Source organism: Myotis daubentonii, chromosome 18 (genome assembly GCF_963259705.1).
Source record: "Myotis daubentonii chromosome 18, mMyoDau2.1, whole genome shotgun sequence".
Classification (NCBI taxonomy): Eukaryota; Metazoa; Chordata; class Mammalia; order Chiroptera; family Vespertilionidae; genus Myotis; species Myotis daubentonii.
The window spans coordinates 34163397-34188708 of NC_081857.1; the positions used below are offsets into that span (position 1 = coordinate 34163397).

The 25312-nt window shown below is 37.2% G+C and overlaps 1 protein-coding gene and 1 non-coding gene across 3 annotated transcripts in view; both read right to left on the minus strand.

Moving 5' to 3' along the window:
• The window catches only part of MAN1A2 (mannosidase alpha class 1A member 2), a 72136-nt gene that overhangs the window by 7031 nt on the left and 39793 nt on the right, over window positions 1–25312 (minus strand). For both annotated transcript variants that reach the window (XM_059673278.1, XM_059673279.1), the window contains exons 7-12: window positions 24054–24177; window positions 21075–21168; window positions 15562–15677; window positions 14218–14434; window positions 8133–8305; window positions 5659–5774 (exon numbers count right to left, since the gene is read on the minus strand). In XM_059673278.1, coding sequence (XP_059529261.1) covers window positions 5659–5774; window positions 8133–8305; window positions 14218–14434; window positions 15562–15677; window positions 21075–21168; window positions 24054–24177 — 840 coding nt within the window. The remainder of the gene's footprint in view (window positions 1–5658; window positions 5775–8132; window positions 8306–14217; window positions 14435–15561; window positions 15678–21074; window positions 21169–24053; window positions 24178–25312) is intronic.
• Window positions 23925–24027, minus strand: LOC132221491 (U6 spliceosomal RNA). The gene has a single exon (XR_009450020.1). It is a non-coding gene; the product is annotated as a U6 spliceosomal RNA (small nuclear RNA).

The window sequence follows — 25312 nt, forward strand, 5'->3', positions numbered from 1 at the left end:
GTGGGTTGAATAGTGCACCCCCCACCCCAATTTATTTCCAACTAAAGCCCCAAAATGTGATCTTATTTGGAAATAGGGCCTCAAGGATCTGGAAATGAAATCACTCTGGACTTAGGAGGGCCCTAATTCCAGGGACTTACACCTTTACAAGGGAAAGGAGGGCGAGATTTGGAGCCAGAGACACACAGGGAAGACAGAGACAAAGACTGCAGCACTGCTGCCTGGTCCAGGGTTTGGAACAAGACTGACCCCTTCAGGCAGAGTCAAACAATGCATGGAGAGCAGGAGCTGACGCAAGACTTAAATAACATATCAGTGCACACTTAAAAATTTGTACCAAAGTCAGTATTTAAAGTAATACAGCTAAACAACTCTTTTTAACTTCGGATTATAAATTCAGAAGAGGATGATCAAGGACATGGTATACTATTACTGATTTAAATTTAAGATTTTTAACCCAGAGTTTAAAAATAGAACAACTGGAGAAGCATGATCTTTGCTGTGAAAATTGAGAAAAGTCTACAATCTAATTCAGCTACCAGACTACTAGATACTCTTTTCTTCTAATAAAGATTTTTTTGAAACTGTACTTCAAGGTAAGAGATAACACATTACCAATGACACTGACTGGAGCCTGTAGGTATATAAAAAGGTGCTATTAAGTACTTCAGTTTCACTGGGTGTTTTGGTTACCTTTAGAGCTATTTTTAAATGCTGTTCACTTACATCTCTTTTAGCTTTCTCTTACGTAAAGACGAGACACTCGCCCTAGCTGGTTTAGCTCAGGGATAGAGCATTGGCCTGCGGACTAAGGGGTCCCAGGTTCGATTCCAAGTCAGGGCACATGCCCGGGTTGTGGGCTCAATCCCCAGTAGGAGGCATGCAGGAGGCAGCCGATCAATGATTCTCCCATTATCATTGATGTTTCAATCTCTCTTCCTCTCTGAATCAATAAAAATATATATTAAAAAAAGAAAAAAAAAGATGAGACACTCAAGGGAGGTGTTGCCAGAAGTCATCAACACAGTGTTAGTGGTAACTGAACAAGAAACGTTTTCAGAAAGAGGTCAACCAAGTCTGAGGAGAAGCATTTAAGTGTCTATAGAGAAATGGTAAGGCTGAAAGAACCCACCACCAAGTTAATGTACTCTTACTTAGTCCTCTGTTTATTTATCAAACAAGCCTGAGGACTCGTTTATTCTTTTCACAACTACAATGGCAATGTCGGGCATATTATGCATAGATGTTACAACTCTAAAAAGGCTTGCATTAAGGACTACAAAGAATGCATAAGAAAAATACTGTTTGAAAAATAACTTACTTAAAACTTCATTTATACTTCTACTATTTAAATAATGTTTTTGGAACTGACTGGCTAGAAATCAAATTAAATTGAAGATAATCAGTGGAAATTATATTCTAAAAGATGATGCATTAAAACATATAATCATTAATCTCCTCAAAATATCAGCCCCTCTCTGACTTTCCCCACATCTTCTGTCACATCTTAAAGTTGTTTTCTGGGGGGAAGGGGTGAGGAAGAAAAAAGAAGGAAAGAAGGATGGGCATATTATAGATTCCAGTGCAAAATACGCATGCAGTGTTTAAAGATTAACTGAAGAAGGCACACATTTCTGGTATGCTGGGATGGATTAGCTTGTCCTGAGATGTCAGGGAGCTAAAGGGAATTCATGCCCCTCTGCCTTTAGGGGTCAAATAAATTAGGATGATTTTGCCTTTAAAAGACAGGATTCTAAACCACACAAACAATTGGGTTTATCTGCCAAACAAACAGTCCAGAGGCAGGTGGTAACAAAGGCTGGTTAAGTCAGCAGTAGAACATCAGAGCTCCCAGTTTTGTAAAGGTTAATGACATCCAAAGTTTCCTGGTGCCAAAAGACCTTATCTGGGAAAACTTGTAATTATCCCTTTGATATGTATGTAAATCTTTTTACAAGCAAAATAAACCTCTTGCCAGTTTTACAATCCAGAAACATTTTCCTCAAAGGCCAGGGTGCTGTCTTTGAAATGTAAACATTAAGGAAAATAGCACCCCAATCTCTTAGTCACTATGGGAGGGTAGTGTAGGTGCCTTTTTCAAAGCTGTAATTAAGATGGAAGTATTATATTTCCTTTGGATAAAGGCAATTAACTAACACGGATGACCACCCCAGTTACCATGTGAATTTAGAATAAACTGTGTACAGCGAATGGTGCTGTGGAGAAAGCGTTCTTATCACCTGTCTTCAACACAGGTGCCTAATGGATTGTACCTAACCTGGCTATGTGGAAAGGCCAGATTTCTTCCTGTCTTTGCATTGGGCCTGTGACGCAAATGGCAGTCTGGATTCATGCTTATTCACAGTAAAAACGTTTTCTTTCTCTGCTACATTTGTGGAAAGGACTTTCTGAGTTGGCAGATTATGTTCTTTAATTTTTTCCCCAGTAATCAGGATCTTAGTAATATTCTTGACGTTTTCCTCAGAATTGTAAGATGCTCCATGCCTTACATCTCCACACAAAAAGTCCAAAGTCAGAAAGTAAAGGCAGACGTCTCTTCAGGTGTGGGTCTACTTTGACATTCTAATAGGAGTGTAGTGGTGTCTCACTGTAGTTCTAATTGCACGAATGACATTGAGCACTTCTTTTTTCATGAGCTCATTTGTCATCTTTATAATCTTCTTTAGTGAAGTAGACACTTCAACTCTTTTTCTCCGTTTTAAATTGGGTTGCATGTTATCTTATTATCGACATATAGTCTAGACACTTTTCATTGTTTCATTTAATTTTCTTTCATTCTTTTTCAAACATCTTTCAAAGAGCAGATGTTTTTCATTTTTAGATCAATTGATCAATTCCTTTTTTTATGGTTTATGCTTTTGATGCAGTGTCTTAAACTTTTGCCCACCATAAGGTCACAAAAACTTTCTCCTATGTTTTCTACTAAAAGTTGTATTTTTTTAGGTTTTCAATTTTGATCTATGATCCATTTTGAGCTGACTTTTTGTATATACATATAGAAATGAAATTACTTCAGCACCTTTTCCTGAAAAGCCTATCTTTTCTCACGTCACTGTCTTTGTACCTTTGTTAAAAATCAGTTGTCCATAAATGTATTGAGTTCTTCCCACCCAGGATTTTCTATTCTTTTTTTGAAGCAGTCTGATATTTGTATAATGATATCTATATCTATATCAGAGTGCTTCAATCACTATAGCTTTATAATAAGTCTTAAAATCAGGTAGTGTTAGGCTTTCAACTTCGTTCTTTTTAAACTTGTTTTGGTAATTCCAGGTTCTTTGCATTTCCATATGAAATTTAGAAACAGTTATTAATTTTTACAAAAAAGTCTCCCATGATTTTTTTGAGTTGTCTTTTTTTCTAGTGAATCATTGGGATAATGCTGGTTAATAAAATTATGTAAGTTTCAGGTGTACAATTCTATAAACATTATCTGTATATTGTATTGTGTGTTCACCACCCAAGTCAAGCCTCCATCCATCACCATTTATCCCCCTATACTCTCTTCTACCTCCCCCACCGCCTTTCCCTCTGGTAATCACCCTAGTGTTGTCTGTGTCTACGAGGGTTTTCTTTGCTTAACCCCTTCACCTTTTATCACCCAGCCCCACAATCCGCACCCCTTCTGACAGCCGTCAGTCTGTTCTCTATCCATTAGTCTGTTTCTATTTTGTTAGTCCATTTTGTTCATTAGATTTCCCATATGAGTGAAATCATATGGTACTTGTCTTCTCTGACTTATTTCACTTAGCATAATCCTCTCCAGGTCCATCATGCTTCCTGTGATTTTGAGTGTAAATGCAATGAATCTATAAATCAACTTCGGCAGAATTAAGAAAGAACTTAAATACATATATATAATACTTGTGTCAAAAATCTCTAAACTAAACCCGATCATAAGGAGACACGGATATATATATCTGAGGGACATTCTTCAACGCCATTAGTCTAAATACTTTCATCAATGTCACAAAAGATGAAAAGCAAGGAAACTTTGTTCTAGGTTAAAGAAGACTAAGGAGACATGGCAACAAATGATCCTCTGGGGGTTAAAAAATTAGTTTAAAGTACATTAGAACAATTGAGAAATTTGAAAATGGACTACATATTAAACAACAGTATTATATGAATGTTAAATTTTCCCCATTGTGATAACTATACTGTGATTACATAGGGTTATGCCCTTTCCTTAAAACACTTGTGTAAGTATCAGAAATCTGGTAACTCAAATTATACAGCAAACATTTTTAAAAAATAAATAGTAAAACTGTGTGTGTGTGTGTGTGTGTGTGTGTGTGTGTGTGTACACATATATACAGGGGTGTGGTAATGTTAACAATAGGTAAATCTAGGTGATACACAAATACTCATTGTATTTTATTCTTACAATTTTTCTGGTCTTAAAAAAATAAAAGAAGAACTCTTAAATAATTTGGGTCAAATTCAACAGTTTACAGATGTGATAACTGAAAGCAAAGAAATTTTATTTTCACATGTTCACTCAGCTAGGTCGTAGCAAGTATATAACTAAAGCTCCTGCGGTTTTATTTGCCAGTCCAGAGTTCTTTCAGCTAGCTCAGAGTCTCAGGCCCAATCACACAGGATAAATCAAAAACCGAAATGACTGTTAGAAGTAGGGAACTGACTACCAAGCAGATGTTCTAAACTACCTCAGCAGTAATAAGGGTGTGGCTTAGCGTCAACTGCAGATATGGAAAGGAGAAGCAAAATAAAAAAGCAACGTAACAGGAATCATAAAGACTTAGTGATATATTAGAAGGAAAAAAGAAATAACTCTATAATGCACAAACTGAAAAGATGGGAAAAATCAGAGCAGTAGGAATAATAAAAATAATTGAAATAAGATGGCCATTAGGATGAGACACCTTGTTTGACACATAGAAATTTTAATAATATACCAAAATTTAAGCTAGAAATATACTAGCATGTAAACTTTAGGAGGGTAGAAATTTTTGTCCTTTTTGTCTACTGATTTATCCTCAAGTAACCTGAACAATATCTGAAAAATAAACATTTTTTTTAAACAAAGTGACACTTTATGGGGCATTCAGGTACAGATAGACAGGAAATAGAAATATGAAGCAAAGAGAAAGTATCAAGAGCTATTTATTCTGTAGTCTTTAGGGAAGTGGACATATTTAAGGTCTCCACCTCTTCCTGCCTGAGGTTTTGAGTATAAGCCCAAATAATAAACTTGTCTTTTTTTCCTTTTTCATTGTTCTCTTTATGTATATGTTTATGGGAATCTCCAATGAAAGGATGGGTGACTAGGGTCATGCACTCTCCAAAACACCGTGAATACTAACAGATTTTACTAGTAGTGCAGGTGTGGTTTCCAGAACAGCATCATCCACATCGCCTAGGAGCTTGTCAGAAATGCAAATTCTTAGGTTCCACCCTAGGCCTACTGAGTCAGAAACTGCGAGGATGACCCAGTTACCTGTGTTTTAAGAAGTCTTCCAGGTGATTCTAATGCACACTAAAGAACAAGGAGAAAATAAAGGTACTAAACTCTCATTTGACTAAATATCTGCCTCAAATATCTACCTCTGCCATTCTTCTAGAGATGCAGCTAAATATTAAAGATGTAAAACTTTTTAAAAGGCCTCCACTTACTTTAACGTTTCAGCGAGAAAGAAGCTCTGCTGCACATCGTCATGGGCAGGAGTCGAGGAATAAACATCCTTCACCCCAGAGAACCCACCGCTGACTCGGCAATACTTCTCAATAGCCTGTGAAAGAGATCAGACAAAAGAATCAAGGACACAAATTTCAAGTTTGGAAGGTCAAGTTAAGGGACCCTGTCAAAAGTTCACAGAGCTCTATATGAGAATTTGACAGTTTAAGAATACAATTTATTATCAAATGAAAATAGTTTCTTCTGGAAAAACTGACTGAGATATCCTGTTTCCTGTGGAATTTCTCCCTATTCAAAACTCTTTAATCTTTTTAAGACATCTTATACATTCCTAACTTAGGAGCCAAATTTAAGTCATTCACACTGGATTTGAGACCTGTATGACACAACAAAGTCTCACTAATTCTGACAAATCGAGAGGGAGGCCAATTTGAATTAAAATTTTTAAATGCAATTTTATATCTTCCAAGGATAAACAATAATCCAAAAATGCTAAAAAAAAAAAGCATTACTTAGAAGCTCTACATAATAATAGCAATGAGATAATATTTACTGTTTGTGTGTCTGTCTATATGGGCTATTAAAAGCAAAATTCTAACTCCTGTTAATTCAAATTTGGACAGATATGGGTTAAAGTTTGAGTTTGTCAAACCTCTTTTTAATGGATAAGAGTAGGGCCATATGTTAAGAAGCTGTGCAGGGAAAAAGGACCTTAGAAACAGGACAAATTATCCTAGTGTTTCTCAATGAGAGGATACTTCTACCCAAACCCTTCACCCCTAATTCAGATCTATCTTCCTTATTCCTCTAAATAAGAACCCTTAAATATTAGGGAACATTCAAGTCAGACACATTGCAGGATCACTTTACCTGTCCATTGCCCCTATGGAAAATACTGTTTGATTTACATAAGCTTTAGTAAGCCACTGCTACTGACACAAGTATGTGCCCCGTTCCTGAGACACTGTAGCAACAGCCTGGCTATCTTCTCAACTGCAGCACAGTTTCACTAGCAGCTCCGTTCCCAACTCTGGACCCAGGTGGAAAGGCAGCACCAACAAATGCTGCCTCTGCTCCTGTTCTATATACCTACCTTCCATTACTATTCTCTGCTAAACTTCCTAAGGACTATCCAGGTCTGGATGACCAATGACACGTGAGTGTCTTCACCTTAGTTCAAGTCTTTATCGCATTATTCCCAGACTACTGCAGTGGTCTCCCATCCCCACCAATCTGCAGATTATAATCAGATCCTTGTGTTTTGTTAATTCCAACTAAAAAGCCTTCAGTAGTTCCTCTCCATTTGAAAAATCTTTAGTAGTCTTATAATCGATTCTTAAAGTTAGGGAATTTTGGTGGGTAGGAGATGGTGAAGAAAAAGAACATATGATCATCTTTTTAGATAGGCAAAGGACTTTCTATCCCCATGTGAGAAACACCTATCTCGTAACTGAGAGATGTGTGTGTGTGTGTGTGTGGGGGGGGGGGGGTGGTGGTGGTGTACGTGCGCGTGTTTTCTTCCAGAGTCACTGAGTAAAGTACATATCCCTTTATTGGCACATAAGGCCATCCATACAATGGCTTTAAACTCCTCTCTCATTGCCACTGTGAAACCTTTTTACATAAATTGGTCTATGTTCTGCTCTAGAATATATCTTGCATATTCTTGTCTGAGCAATTTACTGACATTACTTATCTCACCTAGAATTCTCTCATTCTATCTACACTACAGATTTAAGCCAAACAATTTAAATATAAACATTCATCATAGATAGTACTATTTATCATAATTAGTATATCTTAGAGAATAAAACACTCCTCATTCCCAGGAATAAGCAATACTTCCACAAAAAGACTAGTGATTTTCTTCCTCCCTAGGTACTGAGAGCCAGGAGGTTCTCTTAAAGGTGAGTGCTGTAAGAGTAAACCACTTGCTTTCTTTACTTAATAACCATTAAAAACTCCCCATTTCAAATATATGTATTTGTCCATCAATCTAAAAAATTTGTAACAATTCATTGCTCCTTCTTATGGTGATCCACTAAGGAATTATTTAGAATACAAGCTAAAATGAAGAGGGGGTAATCCACCCAGGCTGTGAATCTGGGCAGCTTTACAATATTTTCCCTTTTTTTGGAGTTTGACCTCTAATAGGGAAGCACAGAAATTTTATAATCATAGTGAAAACTTGCCTTATAAATGACTCTGTAGTTACTCAATAAGAATAATGAGTGAACACCAATAGGAAAATACCTCTAATAGAAAACTAAACTGGATTCTAAGGTTTACTTCTGCTATTTAAGAAACATAAATTGACTAATAGAGTTTTTCATCAGATAAACAGAGTTAGTCCCTCAGTTACTGAACACGAGGCAACATGGAGGAGGATCATGACACTAGAGAAGGACTTGGTAACACTCTTGCACATCAAATGAAAAATTAGTTTACCTACCAGAGCTGCTTCCCAGCCCCATTGCCTGTATCTTGGATCGTGAGTGAATCGCCACAGGTACCAGTAGGTTTCGATGACTTCTGGACGGAGGATGTAATACTTCTCAGCCTGCCGAACTGCCACCGCCTCTACTGCACCATCGAACTTGAAGGATTCAGGGCCTAGCTTTAATGCTGCAGCATGACCAAAGGAATAATGAGCACAATAAGCCATATGTGTTTGCATGCCAGAGCTTTTTCTCCCCTGAAGGAATGGGGGATGAAGTAAAGTTATTTTTTGCTATTTGTTTTATTTTTACTGCTGCTGTTTTTGCAAAATCAGTGACTTTAAAGATCCACATTTGGCTTTCTTACAATAGACTTATAAATATTCCTATTATTCTGACATGAAGTAGTCTCTCTCATAAATAATGTACACCAACATACTGCTAAATCTATCTAATCCAATAAGAGTTCAGTCATCCTTTGGAAACAAATGCAAAGGTAGGCAGAAGCACATTACATATTCTGCTTTGGCCCAAAATAAAATGAGACAGAAAACTGTACTGTGCAGAATTATTTTTTAAATAGTCAAGACAATTTTAAAGTCCTTTTAATATAACACACACGTAAGAAAACATTTTAGACCTTTTATTTTTCAGTGACATTTTAAAGCTCAGACTTTGAATTAGATTTAGTTGTAGAGTACATAATTTTTAAAGCATGCTATATATGCTAAAATTTATAAAATACAGTATATAAAAATAATATATTTTAAAACTTAAATCAGTTTTTAAAATAAACTTTCTTCTCCTATAGCAGTGATGGTGAACCTATGACACGCGTGTCAGAGGTGACACGCAAACTCATTTTTTTGGTTGATTTTTCTTTGTTAAATGGCATTTAAATATATAAAATAAATATCAAAAATATAAATCTTTGTTTTACTATGGTTGCAAATATCAAAAAATTTCTATATGTGACACAGCACCAGAGTTAAGGTAGGGTTTTTCAAAATGCTGACACGCCGAGCTCAAAAGGTTTGCCATCACTGTCCTATAGTATCAAAACACGCAGCAAGGAAAAGGTTGAAATTGCCAATCATCAAGAATTTCCCCAGTAATTTGCCCATTTAGTCCTAAAGTGAGGAATAACCAACAAATTATCAATTACTTTGTAAGAAAACTTCTGTCCAGTTTGAATAAAACATGTCCATTTACACATATATTTCAGCATTACATACTATTTCTTGGATGATATGATTTCCATTCAGGCTGGAATATAGCACTACTTGAAAAGCTTCTTAAGAACTTCTTTCTAATAACACTAGCACCCTAAACCTGGACAATATAAAGTCATCTTTCACTGGGATGGTGAAGTCGCACACAATTACCACTCTTAGCGGCCACCTTTCTTTTCACAAGGCTACACTGGTGGCAAATAGTTTCAAGGTTTCTCACCTCTTTCATGATAATGCTGCACATTTTTTTATTTCCTTAGAAAAGGCAGCACAAAAACTATAATGCTGGTGGACCATAAACAAAGCCATGGCATCGATGTTGGCATAATGTGTTGCTGTCGCCCAATTTCAGGATTACAAGGGTGACACCATAAGCTCCAAATAATGACAATTCAAAGGAGGCGAAAATAAAGCCTTTCTTTCTATGCCCATCCCCCTAAAAAATACAAAACTAAAAACACTGTTGTGATGGTGGATAGTTCTAGTAAAAGCAAAACACGTGATCCAGAAGAGTTAACCACAGTTTCTATACGGCTCAGTCTTGGAGAGTTAATGCAGAACTCAAGCAGGGGTTTTAACCTCAAGTTCACGAACTCTATGGGAGGCTTTGGAAGAGGGAGACAGATTTGTGTCCACAAGCCTCTGAAATTGTCGGCAAAACTTTATGGGTGTACAAAAAGCACAGACCAGCTCCTCAATGGGATCTGAAGTTAGGAGTAACCAACAAATTATCAGTATTTTGTAAGAAACCTCTATCTAGCTATTGAAAAGTCTGATATACAATCAACTCTTATTTGTCATTTAATAAATGCTTTTCAAATGATGATAAAAGTCAAACATTATAAGTACTGATATGATGGTAAATCCAATAACAAAGTAAGGTAAGTTATTTTGTCCGGATTTCTTACGTTTTTCCTTTCTCAAAAACTATGAGTGCTAAGAAGTAATCAACTGGAGTTTTCAAATGTCAATCTTAAGGCTAACTTTAAATAACTTCTGTAATTACAATGATAATATTGTCTGAACTGAAGGAGAAATTGGCTGCATGGAACTAGTATTTTAAACTCACTAAAAATTGTATTTCATTTACTGGTCATTCATAATTTCTCACATAAAACATACCAGAAAGATAACATAATTGTCCTGTGAGGAGTTGGTGAGTAAAAGTGTATAAGCTATTACATCCATATTTTGGCCAAATCATCAATTTCATGTTTCTGAAGGCACTATTTCATAGGTGTTCTTTTATTTAAGAAACTAGAGGCCTGGTGCACAAGATTCATGCACTGGGGGGAGAGGGGGTCCCTCAGCTTGGCCTGCGCCCTCTTGCAGTCCGGGACCCCTCAGGGGATGTCCGCCTGCCGGCTTAGGCCCAATCCCCAGGGCTCTAACAGTCTGGGACACCTTGCTCCTTACCGCCTGCCTGCAGAGGAGGCCAGAGAGGCTCCCGCTGCGCTCGCCAGCCATGAGCCCAGCTTCTGGCTGAGCAGTGCTCCCTCTTATGGGAGTGCACTGACCTCCAGGGGGCAGCTCCTGTGTTGAGTGTCTGCAACCTGGTGGTCAGTGCGCATCATAGCAACCAGTAGTTCCACCATTTGGTCGATTTGCATATTATGCTTTTATTATATAGGATGTTGTAAAAAACAATTTCATTTACTCTCTATTCCCTATCTTAAACTTCCCACTTACATTTGATATTTCATTTCTAAAAAGAAAATAACTAATCCAACACTTAAAAATTGAATCAAAACCATAAACAATTTAGTGCCTAGACAAGAAGAACTCCAGAGGATGCAAAAATTATATAATGTAGGTAAAGAGACATGAACAAATAAAAAAAATTAAGTAAAATATCAAATGTGATAAAAGTGAGTAGTAAGACAATAAAAGATAAGTTTAAAGAAGACACATATTAGTTGGTGAAGTTATGGGGAAATGCAACTCATATGAATACTCCAAGACAGGTAGGACTCATACAAATAGAAAAATAAGCACATTCAAGTCAACCAAAAGAAATTCAACCAAAGATAAAAGCACAAAGAATATTCTAGGACAGGCAATTTGACTATAGTTTGAATGGGCTAATAATAAGGGAAGAACTTAAACTATTTTCCTGTATCCTTTCCTCTAAGGAAAAAATAGTTGTGGAAACTCTTCAAATACATTCAGTACTCTATGTTCAATGGGTCTTTTGTCCATTGGATGTTACATGCACCTAAACAGATTAAATTCTCCCAACCCCAATTGTGATAGACTTTATCCAGTTTCAGCATGAAATAATTAAATTATATAATAGTCACTTTTAATGATGCTCAGAATTTTTTTTTTAAAATCTAAAATCTCAGAAAAAAAATGTACTATATTTTGGAAGTCTTGATACCAGTTTTGCATTATACCTCAGCATAAACTAAAACAACGTACCAATCTAGCTTCCCATGCAGCTATAATAGTTTGAAAAAACCACTAAGTTACTGCTGTTTCATAAATAGAATCAGCAATGCTTCCTACAAACCCAGCTGAAAGGTAAACAGCAGGCCATGAAGATTGCCAAATTTTGAACTAATGTTAACAAATGAAAGTGAAATTCCAAGGCAATAATTGTCATATGAATTTAGCTAGAATAACTGCTAAGAAGTGAATGGATATTCTTAAACACAGTGGCCAAAAAATTATAGCATAGATGCAAGAAAACACAGCAAAAGATGTAATGACCTGGTAGGAAATGAGCAGAACTAGGATCGTACTTTTTAATTAATGTATCTAAATTGAGACTAAAGATTAAGTAAAGAACAGTGGAAGTCTTGAAAATATAGGACACAAATCAAACAGTAATCTTTTGCGGGATACCATGGCAAAGAGGGACACAGGTTCATTGACTGAATTTTTTAAAATTAATTTATATTCACAACAACATTATGAAGAAGATAGGGTAGGTACTAATATCCCAATTTTTTGCAGATGGAACAACTGAGTCTTAGGAAGGTTTGCCTAAGGCTCACAGATAATATATAGTAAAACAAGGGAATTTTGAATCCTAGTTCACATGTTCTTTCCATAATCGCAGTGTTTCATATCAACATCAGCAATGTCATTATGAAATGTGAAAATCAGAAATATAGAGAATTCTTTCATAACTCTGATATTCTATAAATTTCTCAAAAGCAGGAAATACATCTTGTTAATACTTTTACCTATTAAGCATCCAGCATAATGCTTGGCATATAATAAGTGCTCCATGTTTAAAGGAGTGAATGATTAATTATAATAACTACTAGAATGCAGGAAGAATCGTACAAGAATGAGCCTTCCTCTTCCTGGCTGCCGGCACTGCCTTTGCTCTGCCTGGAGCCATCTTTCTGCCTTCCCACACTGCCCAGAGGCCCAGAGCAGCTGGGATGGTGGGGAATGTCTGTGTCCCGCCCCACCCCCGGCCACTCAGTGCCTGTGTATGCTAATTAACCCGACACACCTTTGCATACTCACTCCTGATTAGCTGGTGGGTGTCACAAAGGTATGGTCAATTTGCATCTTTATCTTTTACTAGTGTAGATGGTATATCATAGTTTTACTATGTCTGCTGTATTATGAAATCTTACTATTTTTCATCTATTATTTGATTTATGGTCCAAATCTGTGTAACAAGCCTTATTATGGGTCTTAACATAAATAAACACTTACTGTTCTTTCTGGTCCTCAATGTCTTACTGATCTGAGCTCTATTTTATGTATATATTCTATATCATCAACATAATATAATTTAGCTTCTATTTGTATCTTAGATCACTGATTATACATGTATTATATATTAACACTTAAACTCCCTAAAGTAAGATTTGTTTCAATGTTCTTTTGACTTAGTTATATTTTGTTAAGAAACGAAATCCTTGATTTAGTTAGTGAGGAAACTGCAGGCTCAATTTCACCATAAGTTCAATTCCTTATTATATCAAAGTAACTTGGCAGATTTTGAACCATAATAAATTTTATGCCAATCGTATTTGTGTCATGGATAATATCACTGGTTTTTAGTCTTTCAGGGAACTCATCATCCATTATTTCATATAAAAACATGCATTTTTAAGCCACAGAAAACCTTGGAAGGTCTAATCCAGTTTTTCTCAACCGCGTTTTCAGGATTTTTAAAAACCGATTTGCCTTCTCTTTTCATGAAATTTTAATAATACATACTGTTTACCTATCTATAACTATATGTGTATCTATCTATGCTTTATACATAAAAAATATATTTTTCATTCCCAATTATTGTCACCACTGAGAAACATCACATTTTCCAGGTAAGGACATTGAAGCCCAGAAATATTGCATATTTGCCTAAAGCAATGCCAGAGGATCTTTTAGTTAAAGGAACAAACAACTCAAAAATTGTTAGAAAACTGACTAAGAAACTACTGGTTACCTAGACACCAATTATATATTCAATACAACTACAATTATCTTTTTATTTTCACAAGAGGACAGGCAAGGCATGTAACCTAAATTGGTCTATTTTGTGTCCTTTTATGTAACTTTTCATAGAAGTTGAAAAAAATGGCTAAATGGATTCTTACTATAGGAAAATAAATAATGTTATCCCATACATCCCCAAAATGCCCTACCTTTTGTCTTTAAAACAACTTCTTAAAAACCTCTATTAACAAAAACAGTAGCAGAACTCAGAAATAAAAAGAAAGTGATGCAGGAACACATTTCCAGAATTAAAAATTCAAGTTCTTAAGAAAATAATTTCCTGTATTAGAATAACTATTTTGAAATAAAAATGCCTATATATTTTCCTTCTTATTTGTGGACATATTTTTAACTTGCAAGTTATTTTGGACTAATTAATTAGCATTATTAATATTCTTACCAGTTCTATCATATGACTCGTGGCATGTACGTGCAATTTCTGCCCCTAGCTCTAAATAATGACCAGCTTTGTTCCTGGAACCATCTGCTCCAAGTGCAAACATTCCCCCAGCAAAGCAGGCCAAATGTCCCATCTTCTTTTCCAGGTGCCCATTCTTCCATTCTCCAATAAAGGTAAGGCCTCCACGGGATTTCTTAATAAGATGTTTTTCTATAGCCTACAAGAAAGAGTAGATATTCAAAATTTCAGAAGCAAAATATCAGTGTTCAAACTTACTGCATCCTTCTGACTATAAAACCTTGTTAATATAAGACTCCATAAAGCAGTAACTTTCCCAAATTAGAAGGCTTAATTTACAATGAGTTTTGGAGTAATCAAGTTGCATATGAGCAAAGCAATACGTGCCACATACTAGTTCAACTCCTGTGTATTTTTGTAAACAACTATAGAAAATTGATTCCCTAAAAGGTAAAGATATAAATTAGGAAATAATAACTTTTGCTTAATTTAAAAACAAACTAAAACTCTAAGTACTGATCAACGGCTAGAGTCAGAATTGTATATACTTTGCAGTATATACAAAATATACAATTTTTAAAAAGTGATTAAAATCATTAAAGGGATATGTTTACACTAGATCAGAAACCAAGTAACATACTAAGTGGTTAACACACTATTCTATTTCACAGTTTTTGCTTGGAAATATCACATACAAGTGTTGCCAAGAATGAAACTTGTTCCAAATGTAAACTGCCACAACACTGTGGTATGAGGTTATATAAATATAGAACTGTGGTTAAGAGCACAGGCTCTGGAGCCAGGCTGTTTAGTTCCAGGCTCCATCACTTACTGGTGCTTCCTTCATAAAGTTACTTCAACTCTCAGTGCCTTGAAGTCCTCGTGTGTGAAGTGTAGTAAGTATTAAGTTACTTCACATATGTAAAAGGGTTAGAACAGTGCCTGGCACGTGGGAAGTACTATATACTGTTTTGCCCTTATTATTTACCCAGAGGCTCTCAATATACACGTTAAATGGGTCATTTGAAAGAAGAAATGTTCATGGAAATGCATGTAAAGTCAGAAATTTTTCTAGTCTCTACAGACAATAACTAAAAATAATTAAAATAATTGTGCATACATAAATATGTTACAGTAAATTCTTTCTTCTATAATTTCTTTAAAATGCCACAATAAAGGAACACTTAATATAAGACTTTTATATTAAAAAACTTAAACTCTACAATGAATGCACATAATAAAATGCATATAAGATGTCCATCTGTCACTATCAAATACAATGTATATGCCATATGTTAAACAGGTAAGTGTTCTGAGCATAATTACCTCAATAGCATCATCATACATGTTTCTAGCCTCAAGGTCTGTTTTATCTGACATCAACCATGCTTTCAGTAAGTATTCATAAAAACTGTCTCCCAGCCCACCAACTGATGTATGATCTGTAACAAAGAGAAAAGAGAAGGATGGAGGTGGAGAAAAGAGAAGACAGAAGACAATTACATAATGTTTTTCAGTTAAAATGACTATTTAAAAATTATGTTGACAGCTCTATTTCCAACATACTTCAAATTTAGTCCAGTAAGAGCATACTATAATCACTCTCCTCTACGTATACCCAATTTTCTAGAAAAATCTTCTTCTGCTGGGTGTATTTCACATACTTAGTAGTCTTCTTTTTCTTCAGTCACATAGTTTGCATAGTGTCACACATCCAAACATTTCCATTACTGAAAATAATTATCTTTCGTGTATTAATGGTTTTAACTATATAAGCTATAAGATTAAATGTAAGAGACATACTAAAATCTGATGTTAACCGAAAAGAGCTCATTTTTCTATAGATAGTGAATGGTGAATTCTGTGCAGTAGGCAGTAAATTAAAATAAATCTACAAAGAAAAAAAAGCCCAAGAATTTCTTTGTAATGTCACCTTGCACAATATTAAGTTGTTGAATCAATATCCTTGATTACTACTTATATAGCAATTAGTATATATTTGTTCGTCCTAGGTATATTCTTATTTTTATAGACGAAATATCATCCATACTTTTAATCTTATCCGATTTAACAATATAATTCCCAAGGCAACCATACTCTTTTATTCCTGACTCAAGCTTTGTTTCAAAACTCACATCTTCTCTGCATGAAAAGAAAAATATCACATATTACATTCATATATTAGTTTTTCAAATTAGAGAAGAAAGGACGAACTATTCAGGTTTATGGAAACAACTGTCTATCTGGGAGAAAATGCATATTAATATTTATATCTTTAGCGCACAAAAATTAATTTGTGGTGGATTAATGATTTAAAAGTAAACAAAACTTAAGTATAACAGAAGGAAAACCAACATAGGGCACATACAATTAACAACAACAAAATGCAAATTGATAATTAACCTAAGAAAGGAAGCTCAACTCCACTAATGATCAGAGAAAAGCAAATTGAAACAATGAGATTCCATTTTTGTCTATTTAATGGGCAAACATTTTAAAAGATTAATAACGATGTTGATAAGGTATGGCTCAGAGTTGCTGGAACTTAAAAGGCAATTTTATAGTAGCTATCAAAATGTAACCTAGGTTTCCTAGTTCTGGAATTACCCTACACTAACACTTGCACAAATACACAACACTGATCTAAATGCGTCACAGCACTAGTTCCGTTAGTAAAATAGTAAGATACGTCATATGTCTAAAAAAGTGACTAAATAAATTACGTATAAACATACATACATATATACATACATACTCTAGCAGACCATGAAATCATTGAAGAGAATCAGGCAAATCTGTAACCTGATATTGGAGGATATTTATTATATGTTGTTGAGTAGGGGGCAAAAAAGCAAGTTTCAGAACAACATGGTTTGATACTACTAAAGAATTGCGTGTTTAAAGAATGCTATTGTACACATAGAAAAGGTTTGAAAAGACAACTGTCAACAATGATTACATCTAAAAAAAGGAGCCCTTCAATTTTTACTTTATATGCTTACATTTTATCAAAATACATGTATCTTATGTAATTAAGTCATCTTGTTATAGAAAGTAATAAATGGGGGGAAAGTGCCCTCATTCACTTCAGGCAATATGTCTGCCTGTACTCTAATAATTCACTTGTACCTTAAACAAGCCCATGTTCCCTATAATGACTTTGAACAAATATCTGCTTTTAGCTCTACTTTTCACTCATGTAATTCAAATACTTGTACCTACTGTTTATAAACCTCTGGAGTTACAACAGTTTCCTTTTCTACAATTCTTGGAGTATATTCTAGATTATGCTGTTCTTAGATCTATTCACCCACTCCCAGCCAAAATGTGTTCTACAAGCTTGTTGAAATATATTGTTCGTTATGATCTCTCAACTTGCCTCCAAATCTCTTTACTCTTATTTGATTACTAGAGGCCCGGTGCATGAAATTCATGTGTGTGTGGGAGGGAATCCCCTCAGCCCGGCCTACACCATCTCGCAATCCGGGACTGCTGGCTCCTAATCGCTCACCTGCCTGCCTGATCACCCCTAACCACTCTGCCTGCCTGCCTGCCTGATTGCCCCTAACCACTTGCCTGCCTGCCTGATCACCCCTGCCTGCTTGCCTGATCACCCCTAACCACCTCTGCCTTGGCCCCTGCCACTGCGTCTTCATCCGGAATGATGTCCGGAAGGTCATTCGGCTGTCCAGTCTAATTAGCATATTACACTTTTATTATTATTATTATTATGTTTTAATATATTTTATTGAGTTTTTACAGAGAGGAAAGGAGAGAGATAGTTAGAAACATCGATGAGAGAGAAACATCGACCAGCTGCCTCCTGCACACCCCCCAATGGGGATGTGCCCGCAACCAAGGTACATGCCCTTGACCGGAATCGAACCTGGGACCTTTCAGTCCGCAGGCCGACGCTCTATCCACTGAGCCAAACCGGTTTCGGCCACTTTTATTATTATAGATTCCTTTTTACATTTCTGTACTTTCATTTCATTGCAGTCTCAGGAAGGATGGTTGGCCACAGTGGTAGAGTTATAGCTCAATCTTCTACCATGAAGCAGAAGTCCTAATAAACCTTTCGTAAGTTTATGTCCTTTTGGATATCTCTGCAATTAGCTAATGTTAAATATATTGAATTTCTCATTCCCTTGCCTCCTAATTTGTTCCCACTGCTCAATCATGAATAATAACCAAAGCATGTGGGAGCCTAGGGAATCTTAGTTTACTCTAATACTTCTTGCTAGTGTTGGACTTTTAATTGTAACCAGTGTTATTCAAGATAATCTTAGGTGGTACATAAAATATCTTTTAAAAATTGTAATAGTTTTATTAATTAACCTTATCAAGATGATCTTTTAACTGACTCTGATTTTGAAAGAAGCTCTACTGTGGATAAAACGCTATTACACAGCACCGCATGGTACAGAGAAATCGTTCATGAAAGGGGGATTCAATTGATACAGCAAACTTCATTGTTATCTTAAGAAATTGCCACAGGCATCCCAACTTTCAGCAACCACCACCTGATAGCAGCCATCAATAAGAAGCCACTGTGGAGGATGCATTGATCAGGGATGATATTAACTGTGGGAGAGAACTGAAGGCCTAATTAACTGAAGGGAAGAAGAAATGAAGGCCAGATCCTCAAAGGAGTTTGAATTTGGGGCATGTTGAGTTTGAGGTGCCAGTTGGATATATAAATGAATATGATAAACAGGCAATCAGATATGCAGAAATCCAGAGAGAGCACTACATTAGGGGTATACATTGGGGAGTCATCAATACATAAAATGGATTTGAGCCATGGGAGTTTACCCAGAGAGAATGGAATGATTAGAGGAGATAAATGGTACTCTGGAGCATAATATTTAGAGAAGAGTCATCAAAATAACATACAGGGTTTTGTAAAAGAAGCTCTGGCTATATTGTAGATCTCTGGAAAGAACAAATGAGCAGGAAAGTAAACAAGATTAAAAGTAGAACAGAATTAAAGGAGGTGAACTAGTGAGGGAAAACAGGGAAAAGCAAAATCATGGCTTAGGAGAAATGTTTTTTGGATCCATGAATTATAGCCAGAGTTTATGGTTTAGCTGTATGTTACTCAGGTTACAGTATGTAGTCACAGTCCTGCTCAGAGGTTCTCTCCAACTCTTCTAACCTATTGCTCCAGTGGAAGATTATCCTATATAATAAAAGCCTAATATGCAAATTGACCAAACAGCGGAATGACCGGTGGAACGACCAGTGGATATGATGTGCACTGACCACCAGGGGGAGGGCGCAGGAGCTGCCCCCAGCCCACAGGCCCCAGGCCAGCCAAGGTGGGTGCCAGTGGGGGGGCCCCCAATCACCCCGCCGGTCACCCCTCAGAGGGAGGCAGCCAGCAGCAGTGGCAAAGAGCAGGGCCAGTGAACAAGCAGCGCCAGGCCTAGGGACCCTACCCATGCACGAATTTCATACACTGGGCCTCTAGTATGCTTAATAAATGAACACACAGCAGAAGCCTGAGATCCACGATAACTATGGAATTTATCACCCAGTAGTCTGACTTCTTACTTAAACCACTGAGACATGCCTGCTAGGTGTTGAATTCAATGAAACGTGACTCTCTGAGCTCCTTTTGATACTCAGAAATTGATAACACATTACAAAACACTACTAAATATCAATGATTCACATAATCTGTGTCAGCATGTCATGATTTACTGAAGTGTTTTATAGATAATTCTAGATTAAAAACTAATATTCATATCATATGTTTAAAGTTTATGAAGCATTTTCAAATATATTATCTTAAAATATGATCCAAATGGTCATCTTATTAAATAAGTACAATTAGAACAGATGAAAAAACAAAGGCACAGAAAAGTTAAATAACATCTAAATTATTAAGTGGGAAATCCAGAATTAGTCTTCTAACTTCAAATATTTTACCCATTCTTGTTCTTCCCAGTTTTTTATTTATTAGTGTAAAATTTAATAAATTAGTAATGACCAATTTCCTATATTTTCTTCACATCAATCATTAAATGGCATAGGCTAAGCATTGTACTTAGAAAACGAGTAAAAAATAAATAAATTAAAACCAGAAAAAATACTAATGATGTGGCTTTAAATCTAGGTTTCTTACCATACTCTTTTATAAATTTGTTGCCAAGAACTTTTCCTGAAGGTAATTACCAGTAATTATTCTCTGTGATTGCTATGTGCATGTCACAAACATTATCATTATTCTAATTACAATATAGTTAGCCAAAGCTGAATTGTTAAATTTCAGTTCAATTCACTGTTTTGCAGACTATTTATAGATATGACAGATGTATACTGCTCAAAGATAATAATGGAATTTGATGTACTTTTCAGAAGCTGATATAAAATATATGAAACATTAAAAGGAACAAATTGGACAATTTAGTAAGGGCTGCAGCTGCTAAAGGATATAAGAGCAACTCCCCTAGGATTTTAAAGACTCCTTGCCAATAACCATTGAATAGCTTTCTATAACATCCTCAAAATTAATACTGCTGAAAGTCAATGTATTCTGAAGAAGCAATTTCAATTTATTTGGGGGGGATGAAAGGATTATTTTTATTGCAATTCTTTATTGTGATGAAATAAATATAACAAGAAAGTGGATATTTTAACCATTTCACAAGTAGAAAAACTGAAGCTACAAGAGATTAGAAACTTGCCAAAGATAACAGCACTAGTAAATATCAGGCTTAGACACTAACTGGGGGCTTCTCGTTCTACATGTAGTGTACTTACCACTACATCAAGCAAAAGTTTCCACACAAATCATCTTTTAACAAAGCATCAGCTGTACTAGAAATACTTACACTGACCCCAGCGACCTGTTCTTGGGTTCAAATAATTTGGATAAAGACCATTTGGACGATCCATTTTCTGAAGTAGCCTCCGAATGTGCATGACCTAAAGAATGCAATTAACAAAAATAAATGTCATCATGGCTTTATACTTACCTAAGCTTTGTGTTTTTTCCTCACTCAGAACCTTCACCACCTCCCCTGCCTTTGTGTGTGTGTGTGTGTGTGTGTGTGGTGGTCAAGTAAAGCTACTATTTTTAAAGTGCCTCATTTTTCTAAAGACATATGATCATTATATAAAATCAAGCAACAATAAAAATACAAAGCAAAAAGCCACTGGAGTTTTGATGGCATTGAATTGATGGTACAGTTGGAGATAACTAAAATTCTTCTGATACTGTTTAACTATACATGAGCAGGACCTATCTCTCTCTATTAAGGTCCTCTTTAATAGTACTCAGTAATTTTGAACTTTATCTTTTGGTAGATTTATCTGCAGAAAACTTACATTTTTGTCCCTATCACATCTATCCTATCTAATAAAAGAGAAACATGGTAATTGGCATACGACCGCTACCCTTCCCATTGGCTAATCAGGGTGATATGCAAATTAACTGCCAGCCAAGATGGCAGCCGGCAGTCAGGCAGCTTGAAACTAACATGAGGCTTGCTTGCTTCAGTGACGGAGGAAACCAACGTTCCCCGCCTGACTTGCTGGCCTCTGAGCCTGCAGTTTAAGAAACATTGTAACAAATATAGAAGCTAAACAAAACCCCAGAAACCAGCTTTCAGCTGGCTGGGATCTCAGAGCTGGAGTTGATACAGAGTTTTGATTATAGAACCTAAACAAACCAGATACCTACTTTCAGCAGCTGAGACCTCAGAGCTGGAGCCAGAGCTAAAGCTGGCCCAGAATTAAAAAAGAAAAAAGAAAAAAAGGAGCAGTTGGGAGCTTCAGTCCCAGCCTGAAAACAGCCCTCAGCCCCTCACCCAGGCTGGCCAGGCACCCCAGTGGGGATCCCCAACCTGATCCAGGACACCCTTCAGGGCAAACCAGCCAGCCCCCACCCATGCACCAGGCCTCTATTCTATATAGTAAAAGGGTAATATGCCTCCCAGCACCGGGATCAGCGGAGCCGCGAGGCCTCCCAGCACCGGGATCAGCGTGACAGGGGGCAGTGCCCAAACCCCCTGATCGCCCTGCGGCTCTGTGTGTGACAGGGGGCAGGGCCACAACCTCTCTATCGGCCCTGCTCTGTTCCTGAGAGGGGAAGGTGCCCCAACCCCCTGATCAGCCCTGCTCTGTGCCTGATAGGGGGAACTCCCCAACCCCCTGATTGCCCTGTGGTTCTGTGTGTGACAGGGTGCGGCGCCCCAACCGCCCCCCCCCCCCCACGGGCCCTGCTCTGTGACGGGGTGGAGCCATAACCTCCCCATCGGCCTTGCTCTGGGTGTGACAGTGGCGGCGCCCCAACCCCCTGATCCGCCCTGCTCTGTGTGTGACAGGGGGCAGTGCCCCAAATCCCCTATAGGCCCTACTCTGTGGGTGATAGAGGGCGGCACCCCAACCCCTTGATCCGCCCTGCTCTATGTGTGACAGGGGGGGTGCCCCAACTCCCCTATAGGCCCTACTCTGTGAGTGACAGGGGGGAGCTCCCCAACCCCCTGATCGGCCCTGCTCTGTGCGTGACACGGTACGGAGCCCCAACCCCCCTGATGGGCCCTGCTCTGTGCGTGACAGGGGGTGGCACCGCAACCTCCTCATCGACCCTGCCTTGAGTGTGACAGGGGGCGGTGCCCCAACCCCCCAATCGGCCCTACCCTGAGCGTGACTGAGGGTGGCATCGCAACCTCCCAATCCGCCCTGCTCTGTGCATGACAGGGGCGGCGCCCCAACTCCCCAATCGGCCCTGCTCTGAGCCCGACCAGGGGCTGCACCTAGGGATTGGGCCTGCCCTCTGCCACCCGGGAGCAGGCCTAAGCCAGCAGGTCGTTATCTCCCGAGGGGTCCCAGACTGCGAGAGGGCACAGGCCGGGCTGAGGGACGCCCCCTCCCCCCCGAGTGCACAAATTTTTGTGCACCGGGCCTCTAGTATATATATAAAAGCCTAAGCGACCGTTACAACCAGTCGACTGGTAGCTATGATGATGCATTGACCACCAGGGGGCAGACGCTCAACACAGGAGCTTCCCCCTAGTGGTCAGTGAACTCCCACAGCCAACCTCCTGCGGCCGGCCAACCTCCCACAGTCCCTCCCCCTACCAGCCAGCCCCGATAGGCCCCAATTGCTGACCAGGCTGAGGGACCTCACCCATGCACGAATTCGTGCACCAGGCCTCTAGTAATGTATGTTTTTGTAAAATGACACTTTCTTGCCTCTTGTAGCTGATGCCAAGAAATGCTGCGTACTTTTAATATCTATATTCAAAAATATATTAAGCTCTTATCTCTAATAATTTAAATGTAGGCTGTCTTAATATTTTAGGTAGATAACCATGTACTTTGTGATTAATTACTGTTTTTTTCCTTCCTTTTCAAGTCAATTCCATTCATGAACTTTTTGTTCGTTTTGTTTTTCTTGCCTAACCATGCTAGCTAGGAATTTCAGCACAATGCTGAAGAGATGACAATGAGATTTTTAAAAAGCCTACAAGTCATTAAAACTTCTCAAATAACAGTAAGTATTTTAAATATGTTCTTAAAAGAAAGGACATCTCTTTAGGTAATTTAAAAAGAAAAAGGCCAGAACTCTAATAAACATATTTCTAGAAAGGCAATCATTCTCTAAGCATCAAATCTTAGAGAATGTTTTTGTGAATGTTGTCAAATCTTTTTGTGAATGTTGAAGGACATTTTTAAAAAAAAATATAGACCTCTTCACGAATTTGTGTGTCATCCTTGTGCAGGGGCCATGCTAATCTTCTCTGTGTCATTCCAATGTTAGTATATGTGCTGCCAAAGCAACTCTTTTATAACGAAAGAGAGCTAACCTTTTTGTAGTAAACCGGATCCCCTGTCAAGTAGCTAAGGTGGACAAACTCCATATGCAGTGTTCCAAATTCAGCAAGAATGCTGCTACCTGCAGATGCCCAGCCCCAGTTCCGTCCGACTCCACTAAATGAAAGCAAAGAGAAAAGGAGAAGAATTGGAAAAAGACCAAAATATTTTTTAAATGAATACATACACTTTAAATATCTCAGAAATTATTATAGCTATAATATTGAATGTAAACTATAATTGAAAAATAAAATTTAAAATATTATATCTAACACAATAGCTTATTTATAACTAAAATTTTACTTTATTATTAAAAATTTTTTTGAATAGGAAATACATCCACATTTTAAAAATTAAAACATAGAAAAGCATATAGTAAACATATTTCACCCCAGAAATCTCATCTCTCTTCACACCACCAAGTCCCATAGATATCACTTTCATTAACTTATATGATGGTACAGAATTTTTAATGCATATATAAGCAATCCAAATATATGTTCTTATTTCCTTCCTTTTTTAAACAAAACATAGCGAAGTATATTTACTGCTCTGTACCTTGTATTTTAACTCTTAAGATGTACCTCAGTGGTTTTTACATCTTAGTTCATTAACAACTTTCTTTTTAAAGATGCACAAAATTCCATGATAGTAATGACTTGCAACTAGAATGCCCCACCCCAGAGGCCTATGAACATGTGTGAGAGCATTCATTCTGAGTTGTCTCAAACCCTGAAGGTGAAACTTGCATTTATTGTGCTGGGGCCAAAGATGCAACATCTGTAATGGCCAGGACAGTATCACACAATAAAGAACTGTCCAGTCCCAAATCTTAACAGTGCCAGTGTGAAAGCTACTATACTATGCAAACAGATATAATTTAATCCATACCCTACTGGTGGTCTGTCAGCATATTTCTAATATTAGAAATAATATTTCTAATATTTTGCTATTATGAAAACTTTTACAGTGAATAATCTTGTGTAGATTTCTTTTGTGCAGAAGTATTGCTAGGATATCTTCTTGTCTTTTTTTTAGCCTGCCTTATAATTTTTATTGGAAGCCAGACAATATAAATGAAAAAATGTCAAGGCATTAGGCATTGTCTTCTAAGAAGGTTAAGTTTCTTGTGAAACAGAGGTTGAGTAGAGGCAAATTACCTTGGTTTTAGGCTTTGTTAAGGGTAGTCTATTTCGGTTTTACTTCTACTCCTAAGGAGTGGCCCTCTGAGACTCAGCTGAAAGCCTGGGGT